At 40.7% G+C, this 19,266-nt stretch overlaps 1 protein-coding gene across 2 annotated transcripts in view; it reads left to right on the forward strand.

Annotated features, from left to right (window-relative positions):
* Positions 1-19,266, forward strand: part of Creba (Cyclic-AMP response element binding protein A) — a 29,931-nt gene that overhangs the window by 6,918 nt on the left and 3,747 nt on the right. Inside the window, exons 3-4 of one of the 2 annotated variants that reach the window (XM_076437823.1) lie at positions 17,959-18,160; positions 18,782-19,125. In XM_076437823.1, coding sequence (XP_076293938.1) covers positions 17,959-18,160; positions 18,782-19,125 — 546 coding nt within the window. Of the gene's footprint in view, positions 1-17,958; positions 18,296-18,781; positions 19,126-19,266 lie in introns of both variants that reach the window. The other variant, XM_076437822.1, reaches the window with a different exon arrangement.

Consider the following 19,266-nt stretch of genomic DNA (forward strand, 5'->3'; position numbering starts at 1 on the left):
TCTTTCATAACATCGAAAATTTATTATCACCTCTCTTTGCTACTTTTACTCTTATCTGAACGACATGGTAAAGGAGGATGCGGTATCGCGAGCAGGAAATGAAGTACATATTCACTTCCAATTACATATCTGATGCAATTCTGCTCTTCGCGAAGTTTCAACAGCAGCACTTAAACAATTTATAATTCATCAAAAAGTTAGAACATTGATGACGGATTTCAAGGATCAATTTTTGATCATTGTGTACAAGCGTGTAATTAATAGGGCTGTAACTTTCCTTCGAAGGTCGAAGATTTCGAAGCTTCGATTTCATAAACTTCGAAGTTCCGAAGCTTCGAAATCTTCGACCTTCGAAGGAAAGTTACAGTCCTGCTGAATACGTGAGTTTTGTCAAGCGCCAAGCCTGTCTTGCCTTTCTTTTCATTTAGTCCGCGATATCCGATTTCACCGAATTTAATAAAACTCATTAAAATTTTGTTTGCAAAGTATTATTTTTGAATGCACTCTTTTAAATTTAATTTAATTACGAAAAATCAAAACGGAAAGTTCAGTGTCAGTCACCGGTGACTGAAAGTTAATATTTTTATTTATCAAAAATCGTGACATGGTATGGTACTCATAAGTTACAACTTCATACGTTTCGAAGATTTTGAAATTTCGAGCACTTTTGGAAGACTTCGAAGCTTCGGAACTTCGAGGTTTATGAAATCGAAGCTTCGGAAAAGTTACAGCCCTAGTAATTAAATCGCAAACGCGTTTCCGTTTCCCCGAAATGAAATCCGAAGCGGTTCCTTTACGATTCATTTATTCGCATCTCGCTCGAGAGCCGCGGTGTCATATAAATTTAGTAATTGTCGATTAAGTATCTAATCTAATTAGGCTAGGCGATAACACCGTTCGCCGCTGTCGTGCACCGACGGCTACAGCGTGTTCTAGGAGGAACGTCGTGGTTGGCTGGTTTTCGGTGCAGAAGCCGGAAGTGCCCGTATGTGCCGGGTTCACGACCGGAAACGTAGACCAGGAAGAACCGAGACTGCGAAACCATCCTTCTTTCGTTGTGCCGTTCGAAAAACGCTACAAATTATCTGTCCCATTAATAGCGACGGTATCGAACTGATAAAACCGCGTTGCAGAAACTGATAAGAAGTTACAGTGTATTGACGACGCTTACGTAACAACGGCGACCGCCGAGTCTACTCGATTCGTTCGTTCACTGCGCCTATGCGATTCGGGAAATTGCCTCACAAGAAAAATACACACGCGCTTCGTGTCGGATCATTGCAAAATCGAATAATAGTATCCGCGCGTGCGCGCGCGCGACCAGTGCTTTATTTTTAATTTGATTAATAATATAGATTGTCCCGCACTCCTGAGGCAAATCAATTTCTACACTGAGAAAAAAAAGTAGTTACTTCAATAACACGCGTGTTATTGTCATTTTTTTACTTCGATGAATATCAATGTATTCTTTCCAATAGTATGAAAAGAAGGGAATCGTGATGTATTTGAATTGTCTATCATGAAATGATTGAAAATATTATTCGATTCAATACCGTACATTATTATTCGTAATATTTCTCTTTTTCCTTCGATCAGATATGTTGTTAAAAAAATTTGAGAAATGTATTGATTTATACTGGAATTGGTTTGAGGCCATATCTTATTTTTTTGAAAACATTGATGTCAAGCTATTCGCTTATATGATTGGCGGAAATGAGTTTTGCTATTGAAATTCAATAGCATTAAATATTAAAATAAGTTCATATGATATTGGCACTATTCAATAGTACATCTTATTGAATCAACATATATTTTTCTTTGTTTCGACAGGATTTTTTTCTCAGTGTACGTACCTGAACGTGTTTTGAGAACGAGAGCAGGATTTCGAACAATGAAATCCAAATCCACATATGGAGTAATAAATCCTTTAAATCGCATTATTGCAAGCTCAAACGTACTTTATAATAATATTGATATTTTTAATGGCACGTTACAGGCATTCAAAAGAAGATTACGCAAGATTATTTGTTAATATCGTACCTGTATTTGTTTAGTTTCGCGCTTGTCCCTTCTTATGTAAATTTTAGGTTAAGACTTCTTTTTTTTGTTATGTTTCTTTTTATTCTTATCAGTTCTATACTGTAAACAACTGTAAACATTTGTATAAAAGGACCTCGGTCCGTATAAGTATAACAATAATAATAATAATAGTAGAGCAGTTGGGAATGGTTTGGAACACAGTTCGGTTTCTTTTCTAATCTCGACTAGCATTTTTTGCGAAGTTCTTCAAGCTTATTGGGAGCTGTTTACGGGAGAATTAAGCACGGTGTCCCACGAATTCCTCGAGAGCGAGAAATGAACAGGGTTACCGATGAATGGGAGAGGTCCCACGTGTCGGTCAGTGCTACCGGGTTCATTCAAGCCACATTGTTGTTGTCGTCGTTATCCCGCGTTCTTTTTCACGCCAGTCTCGCTTCCGTAGCCGCTGTCACGCTTCAGTACAGCTCGTGGCAACAAATTGGGAAGCATGAAGGTTGCTCGCAAGGAGTTCAGTGTACCGTGGCCCATAATGCTGGCTGCCAGGATCTAGAATCGCTGGGGATCTATGGTAGATGCGGGGACTGACTTTTCACTGTGCGCGAAAGTCGAACGTATGCAGACAACATAACTGTTTCGACCAGCTCGCTTTGATCCTACGTTTTACATTCTGCAAAATTTTGTATTACAATGAAATGTAAATTGCGGACTTTGTACACATGTGTACGAAAAGTTAATTAACTCGCAAAGAAACAAGGCGGTGTTGCAAGCCCATTATCCTATTGCGCACGGTAGAAACACTTGCAACACTGTCGGTCGCGATAGCCATTTGTAGATTACTCGTACATCTATATTGTTAGTAATCATCTCATGTGTAAAAGAAAAGTATAAAAACTCATGTGTAAAAGAAAAGGTCGTGTATACATACCTTACTAGTCTTAGCTCTGTTGCACACACTCAACGCACTTGGTGAAAATAGGTCATCTTAGAAACTAATGGTCAATTGACCAATATAAACCAATAGGAATACAGCTACGAAAAAGAGTCATATATTCCATTGGCCCAAGAGTCATTATCGCTAGTATGCCGTGCGGCTTGAAATTTGTTGAAATATACAAAAGCGTTCATTTACTGGTGCCCGTTTATTCACTGATGCAGTTACCCTATACTTAAAACAATGTTTAGTCCGCACCAAGATTCACGGACTAGTCATTAGCGTAGACATACATCGTTATCACCATTGTCCTTGTCGAAGCGATCGTGACCAACTATCGTATCAATAAGCTTGGCAAGTTTTACGTGGAACTTTCCGAATGAAACACTCGAACCGCCAGAGCGATACGATAATCGTGTATATTTCGTAAATATTCTATACGATCGAACGATTTCATAAATCATATATGTATGTATGTATTTCGGAATGTTCGATCGAATTGCGACCGGTTCTAGGTTGCCTCGAAACCCAAGCATGATTGCGCTTCGCTACGAGTCCTCTGTTCTGTTTGCACTTTATCGCAGCCGGTGTGCCAATATTTACCCCGAAATCTTTTGATGCCCGCAATAAAACCAGAAAGACGTTTCTCCTTCGCTCGTGGAAACAATGTTTGATGCAATCATTAATGAAAATCGTTGCGCGATAAGCTCCACTTTCTCGGTTTTCACTCGCGCGACGTTTACCGTGCTGAATCCGGCGATCCGCGAGTTAAAATATCGCCCTTGCAATCATTAATGAAACTGTTTGGCGTAATCATTAATGTAAACGAACCGCCGGAATCTCACGGTTCTTCGATTCTCGAGCAAACTATCATCACCGATTCATCATGGTAATTTCGCGCGAGTGAAAACCGAGAAAGTGGAGTTTATCACTCGGTTTAGTGCACTATTCGTTTCACTCTGCGAACGTCTCGGGACCGTTTTCACGCTTCCACGTTGCAGCTTGTAACAACCGGTGAACCGTTGATTAGACCACTCCGTGAAACCAGGCAATAATTGGTAATTCTGCTGGTAATTTTTACGAGGCGTAACCGTGATTGGCCCTCGCCGCATGGTCAATGGAAATTGATCTACGGGCTCTCTAGAGAACCGGTGATTGCTTTATCTGCTTCCTTCGATAGTGCACGCAGAATGGCTGATAAAAGCTAATGACGAACTCGTTTGATTCGATTGTCGTCGAGAAATTTCGAGGATGCGAACCATAAATAGAAAATTTCATGACTGGACTGCGGATCTTCGTGCAAAATAAAAAATGTTTGGATTGATTGCAAGACACAGGAGCCAAATACGTAACAATTTCGTTCTTCTTTTAATTATCTTATTCAGGTGGAACTAATACACCGGTGGCCTTAAATCTTTTTAATACCTCCACTCTTTTAAATTTTTGTCATAAATGTGCATAAAATCCGCAGTCTATTGATGACTGTGAACAATCGAAAAACAAATCGAACATGTTTGAACGATGATACAAAGTTGAAAGCATGTGACCGATAATGCACAGAGGATCATTGTTCTGGCGAGGTGTGAACGAATACCCGTGCACACCTGTCAACAGGTGTCGACGATCAAAATTAACAGCATGTTAATTACAATATTCGTCACGGAAGTCGTTCGTTGATAGAAGAATCGTACAGTCCGTGAAACCATTGCGATTTCACTCGATTTCGCACACCTCGCTGAAACTCGACCGTGCTTTCCGCTACTGTTTACGAAATAATAGTAACTGGAGTCGTCACAGTCGACCAATTTCCTTCGATTTCCGAGACAGCGTAATGTTTAGGTCGTTCATATACATATACATCGTACGGCTAATTACTAGTACATATTTAGTGCGATGTTGTTTACGATCTGAAGGTTGTGAATCATGCGAGTGCAACGTACAGTTCTGCTCATTAATATTTTGTTCACATTTTTGGTCACAAAGACTCGAAAGTAAATTATTTTTAACAAGTATTAATGAGACAGCTGTTTCAATGAATAAAATACATTTCATTGACTTCGTTCTTCAAGCCGAAACAATCAAAGGAAGACACGCTTAATTGCCGCTTGTAATTTATTTATAACGAATTAATCTTCAATGGATGTGTAACACCAACAGACAGATGGTGTGTTGTTACGAGTACGCACTGCGTTTTAATTTATATAACATGTAAATGATGACCTTTCTTATCAATGAATGAACATGTATTCGGGTTGTACAGCGACAATTGACTACAAGTTTTATTTATGAAACTGTAATAGCAAAATTTGCGGTGTTATAAAATGCAGTGAACAAAAGAAAGTCATAAATTATATCGTCCGCCTAATCAACGAGTGACTACGGTGACAGTTGGTGGTAGATATTTCTAACTTTCGTCGTACATATTGCCTCACAATATTAAGATAGTTATTCCGTAATCGCCGATACAGGCGATAAATTATCAGGTATCGATAACGCGATAAAACTTACTAAATAATTCTGCACGTGCACAGAAATTTCGAGCGTAACTATCTCTTACATTTAGCCAATTTTCTATATCGTCCAACGATAAAACTCCTCCCTGGACAATAAAATAAGGAATTTACTTTGCACAGTGTACATCTTAATCTGCTTAAATATCTGCGGAAAGGTATAACACGTCGCCCCACCAAAGACTCGGCCATTTTGCTTGCTGGGCTTCGAATCGCGCGCGAAATGGCGCGTGTGTTCAATGGCCCATTTATTTTCTCCTTCGAGAAGGGACATTCATATTTATCGGTCGTGTAAAACTGTTCGTGAGCAATGAACGGCGCAGGTACATGATAAAACGCAGGCACGCGATAAAGCGGAGACCGTGGACGGTCCAACCTGAAATTACGTACTCGTGTATGTGTGCACGCTGACTGATAACGACTTATCTATCCATGGTCTCCATCGAGCTGCCCATGTTTTCCGTTTTCCTTTCCATTAACCCTTATTCGACCAGCGCAAGTCATTCGTATTTCTCGATCATGGTTATTTTCCGGAATTATTTATTAACGCTTTCGTGCGTTACACGGTTGTTCATAAATTCGCACGCGTACGTCGAACGATCGAAGATGCAGAACCATAAATTGATATCAGGCATGAAACTGAATAATATGAATAACGTGTCAAGGTTTGGCCGATTACAAACGCACAAATCAGCTGCCGGCCATTTCTATTTTCCCAGGTCCGTGCACGACAACTTTGTTCGCAGGTTGGGATAATGTGGGACGGGAACGGAAACGCGACACGGTTTTGTAAATCTGTTCCACGATGAATAGATTAATACAACCGTGGTCCGTGAAACTTCCGCTTCCACGAACTTTATCGATCCGGTATCTCGCGTATCTGGTTTTTCTAATCGTTGTCTCGCGGCTAGATAATAATTTTAGCAATTACGCGGTCGGACGTACATACAAAAATAACACTCGCTTAGAATTCTATGAACTGGCAGCGCGCGTGTTTTTTCCCCACCGTCGTCGCGTCGTGACGTTTGCAGAGTCGACGCTTCCAGCAAATCGACTATCTGCATCGTTAAAAGATTAAGCAATAATATTCACCGAGGAATACAGGCTCGCACAGTTCAAGCGTTAGACCGAGAAAATGCAGGCGTTACTGTGGAACCGTAGGTAACGGACGAAATTATTTATGCTCGAACACGTTCGTCGATAATTTGCGAACTGAAAAATTATCTGACACCACGTGGGTGTGTTGTTTCAGTCGGCGTCGTTTCGTAGATAAGACGGAATGAAGCCTTTCGAAGCGTTAAACGAACCACTATTCTTTCGTCGTTAAATATCCTGTTCGAAATTGTAAAACGTTACACAATATTCCTTTGCGATACAGATATTGTATTCCGTTACTTACAATTAGTATTAAATCACGGTAAAGCAGAATGAGGGGGAATGGTTATAAATTCTGAGCACCCTATTCCCATAGAATGGTCTAAGCCAAGGGCTCCCGTAGGGCAGGTATGTGCTTCCCACCGAAAAAATGCTCGAGTCATGGGGCGAACAGGTTGATCGTTCCTGGAATTCAGTCGAGTTCTCACGTACCTTTGGGAAATGTTCACGCGTCGATTTCCTCCCAACAACACCTTTCCCGGCACAAGTTCAGCAGACATAAACCGATTCAACAGGTAGTCGACGCGTTCTCAGGCTCATCGATGCATTACAAATCCGTGAACAATTTTTTTTCAGATCAATCCACCCTGAAACTTATTCTATTAGGTTGGAGAAAAAGTTGAACAGGTAATTCTGCTTGTAAATGAAAAACACAAGTTGTTACGAATAATGGGAATTATTCAAATTGATTCAAATGTTTCCTTTAAAATGCGACAGAACTTTCCCTCCAACCCAATATGAAGACGCTCCCAAAAACGCGAGGAAAACGAAGGACTTGACAATTTCGAACATATAAAAGCTTTTGAAAATTTTTTCCATGATTACTGCCCGAAAAAATTGCGCTTCATTCGACTGTGCTGAGGCGTCTACGCTCGCACGTTAGTTCCGGTAGCAATGACAGGCTGCGAAGTGGATATTTTCCACGGTTTCAAGGTTTCCAGAGTTTCTCGACTTTCCTGGGACGACCGGCAACGAGCCAGTGGTACCTGTTGGGAAGGGATCAGGTTTTGAAACGAGTCGCGGCTGGCGAGGACCTGTCGTCGTCTTCATCGTCGTCGTCGCAGTCCGTTTGATCGTGGAGAGAGGGGAGCAGAAGTGACGGGAGTCTCTTTCGATGGGAGTCGAGGACATTCACCTTTTTTCGTGACTTCGTCGAGCCTGGTACACGCTGGTAAAAGTGTCTTCTGCCGGTTAGAATCCTGTAGGTGTAGGTCAACTACTCCTCGCTCCCCTTATCGCCTCGAATCTCCAGAAAAAAATCAGGAATTTCCGGTTGCATAAGACTAGTTTGACCCTTGGAAAAACTTGCCGAGTAATCTTCACATTTTTTTTACCTGACCATTTTGAACCACTTTTGTGAGTCTACCTTTATTGTCCGTCAGCGAATAGTCGATTCCGGTTTGGTCGGAATGCGAATGCCAAGGAGTCGAAGAATTTATGTAACACCGCATATATTCGATCGTGAGTCGCCTAAGAAGGTGCATTTCTCGTCGGGCATGGCCTGGCGACGAACCGGAGAACATGATCGGCAACGAACAAACCGAACACGCCTAATCGATACATTTAACGGCATGAGACCGCGCGATCCTGTCCCATGGCCTCCCGATACGATGTAACGGGGTCAGTGTTCCGTCGAACGCGTTCAAAGCACATCGAAAAACGAGAAAAAAAGCTCGATGAATTATTAATTTCGCACGAAGGCCGCGACGCGGCGTGTTCCATCGATGGATCTTTCCGTAGCTGTTTATTGGCCGTGACTTTGTTTCTTTGCGTACACGGTTGCGCAGTCGTTGCACCGCACCGGTGCGATTTCTGTTTATCGGCCGATTTGCCACAGGTCAGTTCGCTCGAATTTTAACCCTTTGCACTCGGAGCTATTTTAACGCGAAAATTAAACATTTCTTCCGACCTAGAATAATCCCACTCTGTATATCTGTGGTTGCAAAGGAAAACGCCGCATGTCACAATGTCAAAAAATTTGAGTTTATGCATTAATTGAGCTCTATAGTGTAGAATTTATGTATTTACCAGAAGAAAAGTCATGGAAACAAATTCGAAAGGCACAAAAAAATAATGCGATTTAACCGATATCCTATGTCAAAGCATTACTGATCAAAACTTTAAACGGCAATATCTCGATAGTGAAATTATGTGACATGCGGCGTTCTTCCTGGCTATAATAGTAATAATAGATATAATAATTTGTTTCTTTTCTCGTGAATATGAGATTGATATCATACCTCGTACAATACTGAAATGTTTAGTAATTGATTAGATAGCAATATATTTAATAATCTAAACAATATTTTGAATAATGGTGTAGTAATTTTTAGTGGTGACTTTGGGGCGCCATCCGAGTGCTAAGGGTTAATTTGGAAGTCTCCAAGGTACTTTTATTTATGACACTAATCATTTTCCAAGAAAACAGTTTTCCTTGGAATTCTCGACGGCATATTACCTATCCTATCTTTGATCGAATCTGTTTGTGTCTGTTTCTTTGACGCGTTGCCTCTGGCGTCACGGAGTGATTAATTTACGAGATGCAGGGAGTATATTGATTAATTATTTGATAGTTGAACTGAACTCGAACGTATGTACCTATAACTCTCGGAGGTAGTTCCAAACGATTCCCCGAAGACCCTGAAATAAAGTAACACCTGGGAACTATTAACTTAGAGAATCTCAATGCCCGAAAATCATTGAACAGAAATGAATAACGATAAATGAGATGGTGATCGCGATGTATGTAAAATATCGACAAATAATCGTCGGGATAAGTTAATTGAGGAAACCTACGAGTCTTTTTCAAAGCCGCTCGTAGCATAAGAACATTCAAGGAGAAACTCCTTTACTGTGAAGTGTGTTCTTGTTCGAAGAGTATAAACACCTACTTCAATCATCCACGTTAAGCAGCTTCCGCCGGGATCAACGATACGCTGGAAGTACGGCGGGTGTCATTAAGTATACTTTCCTTCTAAATTAATCTTTGGTACTTTTCTCGGCCACTCTTGTCTGGCGAATTAATGGCGGGCAACTCTTCTGACCTTAGAACGGGTTTTACTAATTTCTGCAGGAAGAAAACATGTGTACCATTCACCTGGAGTCTATCGAGGATATTTATTATTCAAGATAGAATTATTTACAGAACTCGGCTTTCTACAAATTCTAAATAAAATTGTAAGTTAGACGCAGTAGTCTCTGTCGACCACGCAACTAATTTGTCGGCGATATGCGACGCTGAAAGCTGGGTCAGGAAATATATTCCACCGTGTGGCGTGTTTGCATAGCCTCTAGCTGCAAATAATTTAATATCTTGCTCTCCACCATGTGCGAATCAATGCAACGTCAGCGTTTCTATCTATCACAAGCCCTATACTGCGTTGTCTACGAGAAGCGTAGTCCTTCCTTTTCAATTAAAACTGGTGTTTCGACTCCGGTCTAGCCCTGTCGTTGACTTCCAGTCTATCCGCTATGTATAGAGAACCGGTTTCGGAGTTTTTGACTATCCGACGAATACCGGCGACTATCGAGTGTCCACATGCCTTGGCGATTATGGCCTTGCCTCGTCTAACTTTGGTAAAAGCGGCGCGGCGTTCGCTCGCTTAACAACTTCAATTGAAACATTTTATGCACGGTAAATGGACTGCGAATCTTTATGCATTTATATCAAAATCGTGTAGATGACTTTAAAAATTGTTGAAAAATTTAAAACATTGAATTGATGCAGGCAATTTTTATTTTGCATAAAAATCCGCAGTAAATGTATGAGGTTTAATAAGTCTCTGGTTGATACGAGATGTATTAATGCTCTCGTTTTTACTTCAAAGCAATTTTGCAATTTATCAGATTCAAATTTCAACGTTTCCATCTATGTTTAGATCATTTTCAAGAAAATTAATAATTGCGTTTGTGAGTTATTAAACAAAATAATATTGTATCGACTATTACCATCAGTAAATTAAACATTGAATATTTAATTATGTACTCTGTTACTCACTTGCTTAATGAAATTATTTTAAATACTTTGAAAAAGCTTTCAACTCAAGCTACTGAGACAAACGTGAAATTCATGAAACGGACGAATCAGATCATCGATCGACTGAGCCAATCGTTATTTGTCGATATATATTGTGAAAAGTCATAACCAACACTTTTAACTGCTTACCAAGTTGTCATGGTAATATTAAATTAACATTCAAATTTATTTTGACCAATTGCGAACATTTCTGTTTACGAACGTGGTGAATGTGGTGAAGCCACCAGGATATTATAACTGTTTGGAAAATTCATCATAAAACATTACTGATTCAGTAATGGTAATTAATTTTTCGCGGCGCACAGTTTCGATCAATTTCTACATTAAATAAATATAGCTGAGTGAGGCATGAAACGTTATGATTCGGGTTTGAAACAAATAACGTTTCCGATTCGGATTTGAATCTGTATTGATCGAAACTGTGCGCCGCGGAAAGTTAATTACCATTTTCAAAAAAGTACGATGGCGAAAAATACCTCCTTTATGATTCAGTAATGTTGCGTAATATTTATGTATCTTAGGTGTTTCATACCTAAGATTTACGCTACGATGTTTAATCGTATGAATAGTTTCCAATAATATCCTTTGATTTAAATTAGCTTCTTTATCAATTAATTTTGCATTTTCGAAATCGAATCGGTGGTCAAATTCTATTGAATGTTTCGTCAAAGCAGTGTGTTGTGTTGAAGGTAGCAAGATGTTACATTTATGTTTCTGATAAGTGTCTCGACGTTTGTCCAATGTAAACTTGGTTACATCCCTTACACGGTATTGAATATAATACTATATTAGAACTCTTTAAAAGTGGTAACTTGTCTTTGATTGGTGGAAATCAATTTTTCAGATAGCATGGTATTTTGAAAATCGTGTGTATTCCAACTTTTCTGAAAATCCTTTTAATGTCGTTGGAAATGTTTTCGACGTGAGGAAGAACTACGGTGTTTTTCCAATTAATTGGTCCCGTTTTCTTGAATCTTTCCTCTTTTCGTTTCTCAACGACAAGAGGGTGATATATGTCAACAATACGTTCCTTAATGATGTTTGATATTAAATTAACCGGGGTACCCGTTCCGCTTCAATACATCTTTTATCAGCAATAAATTATCCGATCTGAATTCAGGATTTGCTAGTAGGATTGCACGATCAATCAAACCTTTAGTTAGGCCCACTTTATGTTGTATGAGAATGAAAAAATAGAAGTTGAGGTCTCCGGTTGTTCGTTATTTTTAGAAAACTCAGGTTATTGACAGTAGTCAAGATGCAAATGCAGAATGAGCATAATGTATTTTTTTTCTGTTGGCGACCATAATTTATGAAAGAAGCGTTCGTGCACATTGTGCCGTTGGTTTGACTAAGCAGTTTTCGTCGGATGCTTTGTCTGAGGAGAAATCAATTTCCACAGAGGTTTCGTTGCCAGTTTCAATGCGCGACCATTCTGTTCTGTTGCGAAAGAATGAGTTCTGCCGAGAAACACTGTTTGCAGCAACACCGAAACGGAAATTGCCAGTTACCAACCGTAGAGATCTATGGTTTTGCTAAGGCATTGACATGGACGAGCTGAGCCAGCGAAATAACTGTCGGAGAAAATTGCTGAGCAGGGAGACCGTCGGCTCTTGCACTTCCTGTATGGCTTCGCAGCAAATTAATATCGATGGTGAAATTGTCGATTACTTTCTAGAATTGAATCCCGCAAATACCCTCCCACCCCTCAAATAAATGCAAGTTGGCGATGTAAAATTAAATAACATTGGATGTTGTCCGAACACGTTGGAGTAATTGTTTGGCGCGGGATCGTTTAGTTCTCTAGTAATAAATTGTTTACTTTTCCGCGAATAAAGGCTAAGGAAATAGTTCCTCGAGGCATAACAATCAACGAGCAACGCGGAAGTGAGAAATTCTGAGGGAAACGTTAGTATAGCCTTATCTCCGGGATGCTATGGAAGAAGACGATCCGCTGTCGGCCATTTCCGGCGGAAGTTGAAGGTGGAAGGCTCGAGATAAGTGGCGATGCTGGGACCGGAGCGTAACGGAAAATCAGAGGCGTGTGGAAAGTGGAAACACACCGAAGAGAAAGAGGAAGCGGCCGGTGGAAGAGATAGGCGAAAGAGAAGAGGAAGACTCTGGTGTCGCGACCTTGGCCACGAGTTCCGCATTGCTGAGGAGCGACAGATCCCTCGGATCCGGTTGTTTTCTGGACTGTTTCGAATCGACCGGTTCTACGTGAACTTTTTCATTCATTTCCCAACCGATAATTGATTGTCTACAATGCCTGCCTGCACGCTCCCAGTAGATCACCGTTAGATAGGTACTGCATTTCTCAGCGTCTCTGTGAATCTATCTTGACAGTATTGAACTTGGACCGTCCACAGTAGGTGCCGGCATTTAAAAACAACTTTTTATGAAACTACAAATTCGTGAATACTTTTTAGAGCCACTGTATTTCATTGTTATGGCCGCCGAGTCTGAAACAGGTCCCAGTTTGTTGGCAGCTAATTATCTAGGGAAAAATAATTGCCTGTTTCTAAAAAATTACCAAGTCTCTGTGGCTCCGCGAAACGGACCGTGACGAAGAAGCACGGCGACAGAAGTCGCTTTTAGAACTACAAATACGGGATTCTCTTCTACCGAGAACAGTTCCGAGACTCCCGGGTGCGATTCACGTTTTTCCTGGAAAAATTTATTCACAAATTATTCCGAAGCTTTAGTCACGATCGTGGTCTCCTCGGTACGACTAGTTCTATAATAAATTGTTTCTGAAAGCTTCATGGACAACCTTCTGCCTTTATCGATGCGGGTGGCATTTAATCGATCTTCCGCGACCTTTGGCAATCTCTTATGCTTGCGCGAGAAGTTCGAAAGAAGTGGCGAACTTTTATGTAATCTGCATACCGTTTTGAAGTGGTGACTCAGAGTCGCTATTAAAATTCACATTAGTACACATACGTTGGTATCTAATCAATTACTAAGCAATTTAAGTATTGCATGAGGTATTGAACCAATTTCGTATCCATAAATTGAAAAAAAAATCATATAGAATGAAACTATTCTATCTAGGAAGAAATGTTTAATTTTCGAGTTGAAATAGCTCCGACTGCAAAGCGTTGAACATGGGGTATAAACGATGTAAAAACATTTCGCAACGCTGAGCAATGATGGACAGGTGTCCCGGTGATCCGAAGAGGATGCTCGCCCTTGGGAGATCTGGTCGACCGAGATCCCGGGTAGAAATGATCCTCCGTTCGATGATTAGAAAGGTTTGTGAGCTAGCTCGGTAGCCGACCAGTTGCCAAGGAGGCTACTGGCTTGGCAAATCAATGGACGACGTTGGGGGAGCAACGTTCGAGGCTGTCAATGGCGGCTGCCAGTTGTCTCGGGCGAAGGTGTCAAGGACCCCGCTTCTAAAATTGTACGAGAACGAACGAGCGAGCTCGTCGAGCGGTCACGGCGCGCTGCCTCGGACGAGGCAGAAGGAGAAGGGCGAGCAGCTCGTCGAGCGGTCAAGTTGAAGGCCGAGCAGTGCGGGAAAGTCACTGGCCAGCTTCGAACGGGCCCCATCTCGCCCTTATTCCACTTGGGGGCCCGACGAGCCCCCTTCTTCTTCTTCTTCTTCTTCTCTTCCTTCTTCTTCGTCTTGAGGCCCTTGAGAACCTTCGCTCGCGCGCAATGCGGAACTACGAGCCAAGGTCAAGCTGAAAGGCTTCTTCCACTTTTTCCGTCTCCTCGACCGAGTCCAAGTGCTGCTCGTTGGACACTGCCTTTTCCTTACCTGCTCGCCACGGCACCCTGGATACAAGCAGCGCCATTTTTGCAGCTCACAGTGCGGTTAGAACTTATAGACCCGACTTCAGATGACACGCCGTGTTCCAAGATTACTTCATCTACCAGATGGTGGATGTGGACAAAGTGCTATACAGTCTGTTGAGAAGTCGCGGTGCCACGAAGCTAAAGTATACCTAGAATATACCTGTAATATATATTTTATTTTATCACTCGTTCATTTTTACTGTACAGTAAAGAAAAAGTTAAATTTTAATGTAAATGGTAATTAATTTTTCGCGGCGCACAGTTTCGATCAATTTCTACATTAAATATAGCTGAGTGAGGCATGAAACGTTATGATTCGGGTTTGAAACAAATAACGTTTCCGATTCGGATTTGAATCTGTAAAATGCCGGTGCTATTTTATTGGAGGATTTCAAACCCGAATCATAACGTTTCATGCCTCACTCAGCTATATTTAATGTAGAAATTGAACGAAACTGTGCGCCGCGAAAAATTAATTACCATTTTCAAAAAAGTACGATCGCGAAAACATCTCCTTTATCTTTAATGTAAATGTTGATAATATGAAATCTGCATAATATGCAACAAGCTTGCACCATTTTTCCAAATGTTTACGAAATAATGCATAAATATACTTGTATACGCAACCCACCATTTTGAATTATCTTGTGACGTGACTTGTGGACACCAGATACTCCGTCATCTTGGAACACTGAGTACTATGCATAATGCATATCCTACACCTATGCCGGGTCTAGAAGTATATTTGGTCTAAGGTTTAGACCAAACGAAAGAATGCTCGATCTCGCCCGTATATATATACAGGGTGATTCACATTACTCGAAGACCTTGAGTCACTCGCAAACTGTCGGACGCACAGCGAAGTTGTTTGCACAATAGTTGTCCGGTATCAACGAGCACACGGTAATCAGTCGTCCATCAGTTCGTCGTTCCTCGAACGGCGCGGCGAGCGTGGAACTTGGTGGCATAACTCGCAACCACTGTATACAGCATGGTACAGTGTATTTCGAATTCAAGCCTCGAATCATCCTCATTAGGATTCTTCGACATTGGCCGAGCTGGTACCACTCTGGCATTGTACTTCTGAACGAGGGTTACGCAACTGAAATTTGTCAGAACCAGAACCTATTTCGTTCAAAATGAATGTCCGCTACAGGTGCTGTTTGAATATTCAGAAAATGCTAGAATATAAAATTCGGCAGAGTTTAGTACGATTTTTATTTATTTCAGATCTATATAATACAAAGGCTACCACAGTCTTCTATTCCACAGTCTTAAAATTCGTCTCCAAACATTGGAATACAGTGAGCGAAATTCGTTTAAACGCACATACAAAAATAAGGATTTTGAGGCTAAAGGTTCAAAATTTTAATAAGAAACGTTTAACAATAACTGAGGATTATATATATATTTATATACTATAATATTTGTACATATATACTTACCAAAACATTAAGTAAGAATTTTTACAAACAAAACCATATTTTACGTGCGAAATTCGTTTAAACGCACATACAAAAATAAGGATTTTGAGGCTAAAGGTTCAAAATTTTAATAAGAAACGTTTAACAATAACTGAGGATTATAAATATATTTATATACTATAATATTTGTACATATATACTTACCAAAACATTAAGTAAGAATTTTTACAAACAAAACCATATTTTACGTGCGAAATTCGTTTAAACGAACACGTAAAGAAAGCAATTTACAATTAAGAATACATGAACATTACAAATTTATTTAATATTTTGTATGGGGCATTGCTTTAAATTAAAGCGAAAATTCGATTGGTCATTGAATTTACAAGATTGGTAATAGCGGTATTAGGAATTTCTTCCCAGCGGCGTTTAATTTCTTCTTTTGAACTGTCTATATTGGAGAACTGACGACCATTGGCAAAAACTTTTCTTAACAGTGTAGCCTATAAATTCTCTATTGGGTTCATGTCAGGGCTACATGCTGGCCATTCCATTATACAAATGTTTCGTGCTTCGAAGGATTCACGGGAATATCTTGACACGTGAACCGCTGCGTTATCCTGCTGAAATATAAATTTGTTTTCTCCAACTACGTCTTCCAAAAATGGTATTAATACCCCATCGAGCATGTCTATGTATTTTTCCGAATTCATCTTGCGGGAAACGAAACAAAGTTTCAGTTTCCCAAATGATGAAGAAGCTTCCCAAATCATAACACTACCGCCATGAAAATTTCGGCTTAATCTAGAATCATTCTTTTGACGCAGATCATGCCAATACGATGAGCATCCGTCTGGACCGTCTAAATTAAACTTCTTTTCATCGGAAAAAATTACTTTACGTAATTCGTCGATTCCGTGCATGTGATTTTTTGCGAATTCTAAACCGGGAAGCCTTATGATGTTGTTTTAACATTGGCTTTCTCATCGGTTTTCGGAAAACTACATTCGGTGTATTGTGCTAAATTTGTTGCACACGTCTGGACGTTATTAGTAATTGTAACTGCGCAACAATTTAATGTGCAACTAATTTTCTTTGTGGCTTCACTTATTATATTATTTTTTTCTCGTTTTGCGATTTCTGTATTTCCTTTTGCAGCACGTTTTTTGCCGTAATCTTCACCACGTATCAAAAAATTTCGTACTACGGACTCGGAACGTTTAATTTCTTTGGCAATCTTTCGATTCAATTCCCCTCTTTTTTAAAAGAAGATATTACATATTGCCTTTTCATAGATAAAATCAAACATATGACTTAATCAGGAACACGGGACAACAATACCTTTATGATCACTAGACCGCGGATTTTATGCATTTATGACAAAAATGGGTGCGTACAATTTAAAACGGTGAAGAAAGTAAGAAGATTTAAGACCACCAGTGTATGAGTTTCACCTTAATAAGATAATTAAAAGGAGAATGAAATTTTTATTTGGCACCTGTATCTTGCAATCAATGCAAACATTTATTATTTTGCATAAAGATCCGCAGTCTAATGATCACTCTTCAAATCACCCACTTTCCTTTATAATTTCTCTCAACATCTGGGGAAAAAAGCACTGCGTTTAAACGAATTTCGCACTTGTAGACGCTCTTTTAACAAGTTTCGCTCTGCGACATATTCTGGCATGTAAATACGTAAAATTTCGAAGCATAGATGTAGAAAGTAAAGGTTTAGCAAACTAAATAACCCATTTTGACAATGTCATCTGTCCTTTACTTCTAAATAAGCATGAAAGTTTTCAAGTGCGTTTAAGCGAGTTTCGTTCACTGTATGCATAAACATCCAAGCAGTCTAATCATGTTACTGGACAGCGAATAAAATATCATTTTATTCGAGTTCGGTAGAACGGTGAAAATTCTTCTTTAATTTCCGTTCTCGTAGCTCGCCGTATAAAAAACGTCGCGCCGTCGCCCGTGAACGTCCAGGGGCGACTGATCAATATTCCGAGTAGAATTCGTGGACCGTACGGTGAACGTGTTATCTTTTCTTTTGCAGGTCCTCGGCCAGGACGTTTTGCTGGGAAGCAAGGAGGAGGAATGGGGCAACGTGCTCAGCGTCCGAGACAAATCCTCGCTGGGAGTAGTGCTGAGGGACCGTTTGATGACGGACGCGGCTCTCGGTGGTCCAAGACTGATCAAATCGGAGCACAGTTACAGCCTGTTGGCTTCGAGCCCTCCTCCAAGTCCAGCGACCCCAGGTGCAAACCCCCACACGCCGAATTCCGGATCGTCCGCCGACACGGTCGCCGCATCCCTCTCGAATACCAGTTCCTCCATAGATCCCAGCAATCTGGATCACCACAAATCGCTGGACATTCGCGGTAGAATGGACGGTACGAGCTAGATTGTCAATGTCATTCTATCCTCCTCGTGTAATTACGTTTTTTTACATCGTTCGGCGATCTTGACTAAAAAAAAAGCATTAACGAGCAAGAAATTTTATTCTCATCCTCGAAAAGAACTGCCGCGTCAGAACCTTCAATCACGCGGCGCACGGTAGTACAGAATCCAAGAGAAAGATAATGCACCAACGGACCGTATTTTTACTACGAACGCTGGCTAATTTATTGCTGCCAGACGTCGTTGATCCATTAAGCACCGAAGACGACACCGTGCCGTCTGAATCGCGGCGTATCAGACGCACATAATGATTGGATCTGATTACCGTTGTCTCGTAATTTCCTTGACGAGAGCTCTAAAGGACGTTCGAATAAAAAGACATTCCCTTGACTCATTCGCAGGAGACAAACCCGTGCAATTATTATCGACTTCATTTTTCTATAGATATATGTAATGACCAGAGAATTATTTTATCACAGACATGGAGGAGGAGTGTTTCCCGGTAATCACGATGAACACCAGCACAGGACGCGACGAGTTGTCGTCGTCGTCGTCGTCTTCGTCTTCGTCGACGCTGCCAGTGTCGTCTACCTCAACCATAATCCTAAAGAGAACCAGCAACTTAGTACCTGAAGATATGGAATGCGTTGAGATCAAAGGGGAACCGCTCAGCGCGCCCAGTAGTCCCTCGGAATCCTGTCAGACGACGATAGTCGACGACAAGAGCACGATAACCATGGTGTTCCCCCCGAGTCTTCATTTCTCCAAGAACCACATGTCGCAGACCAGTGACAGCGAAGAGGACGACGAAGAATATTATCAGGTAATCGTCAAGTCTTTCATCGAATCATCCTGCTCGCAATAAGAATTGTTCAATTGTCAGAATGAAAAACCTTCCACGGTAAAGATACAGCCGTCAGAAAATTATCACGGTTAACCCTTTGCACTCGAAGCTATTCTAACT

Source organism: Lasioglossum baleicum, chromosome 14 (assembly GCF_051020765.1).
Source record: "Lasioglossum baleicum chromosome 14, iyLasBale1, whole genome shotgun sequence".
Taxonomy (NCBI): Eukaryota; Metazoa; Arthropoda; class Insecta; order Hymenoptera; family Halictidae; genus Lasioglossum; species Lasioglossum baleicum.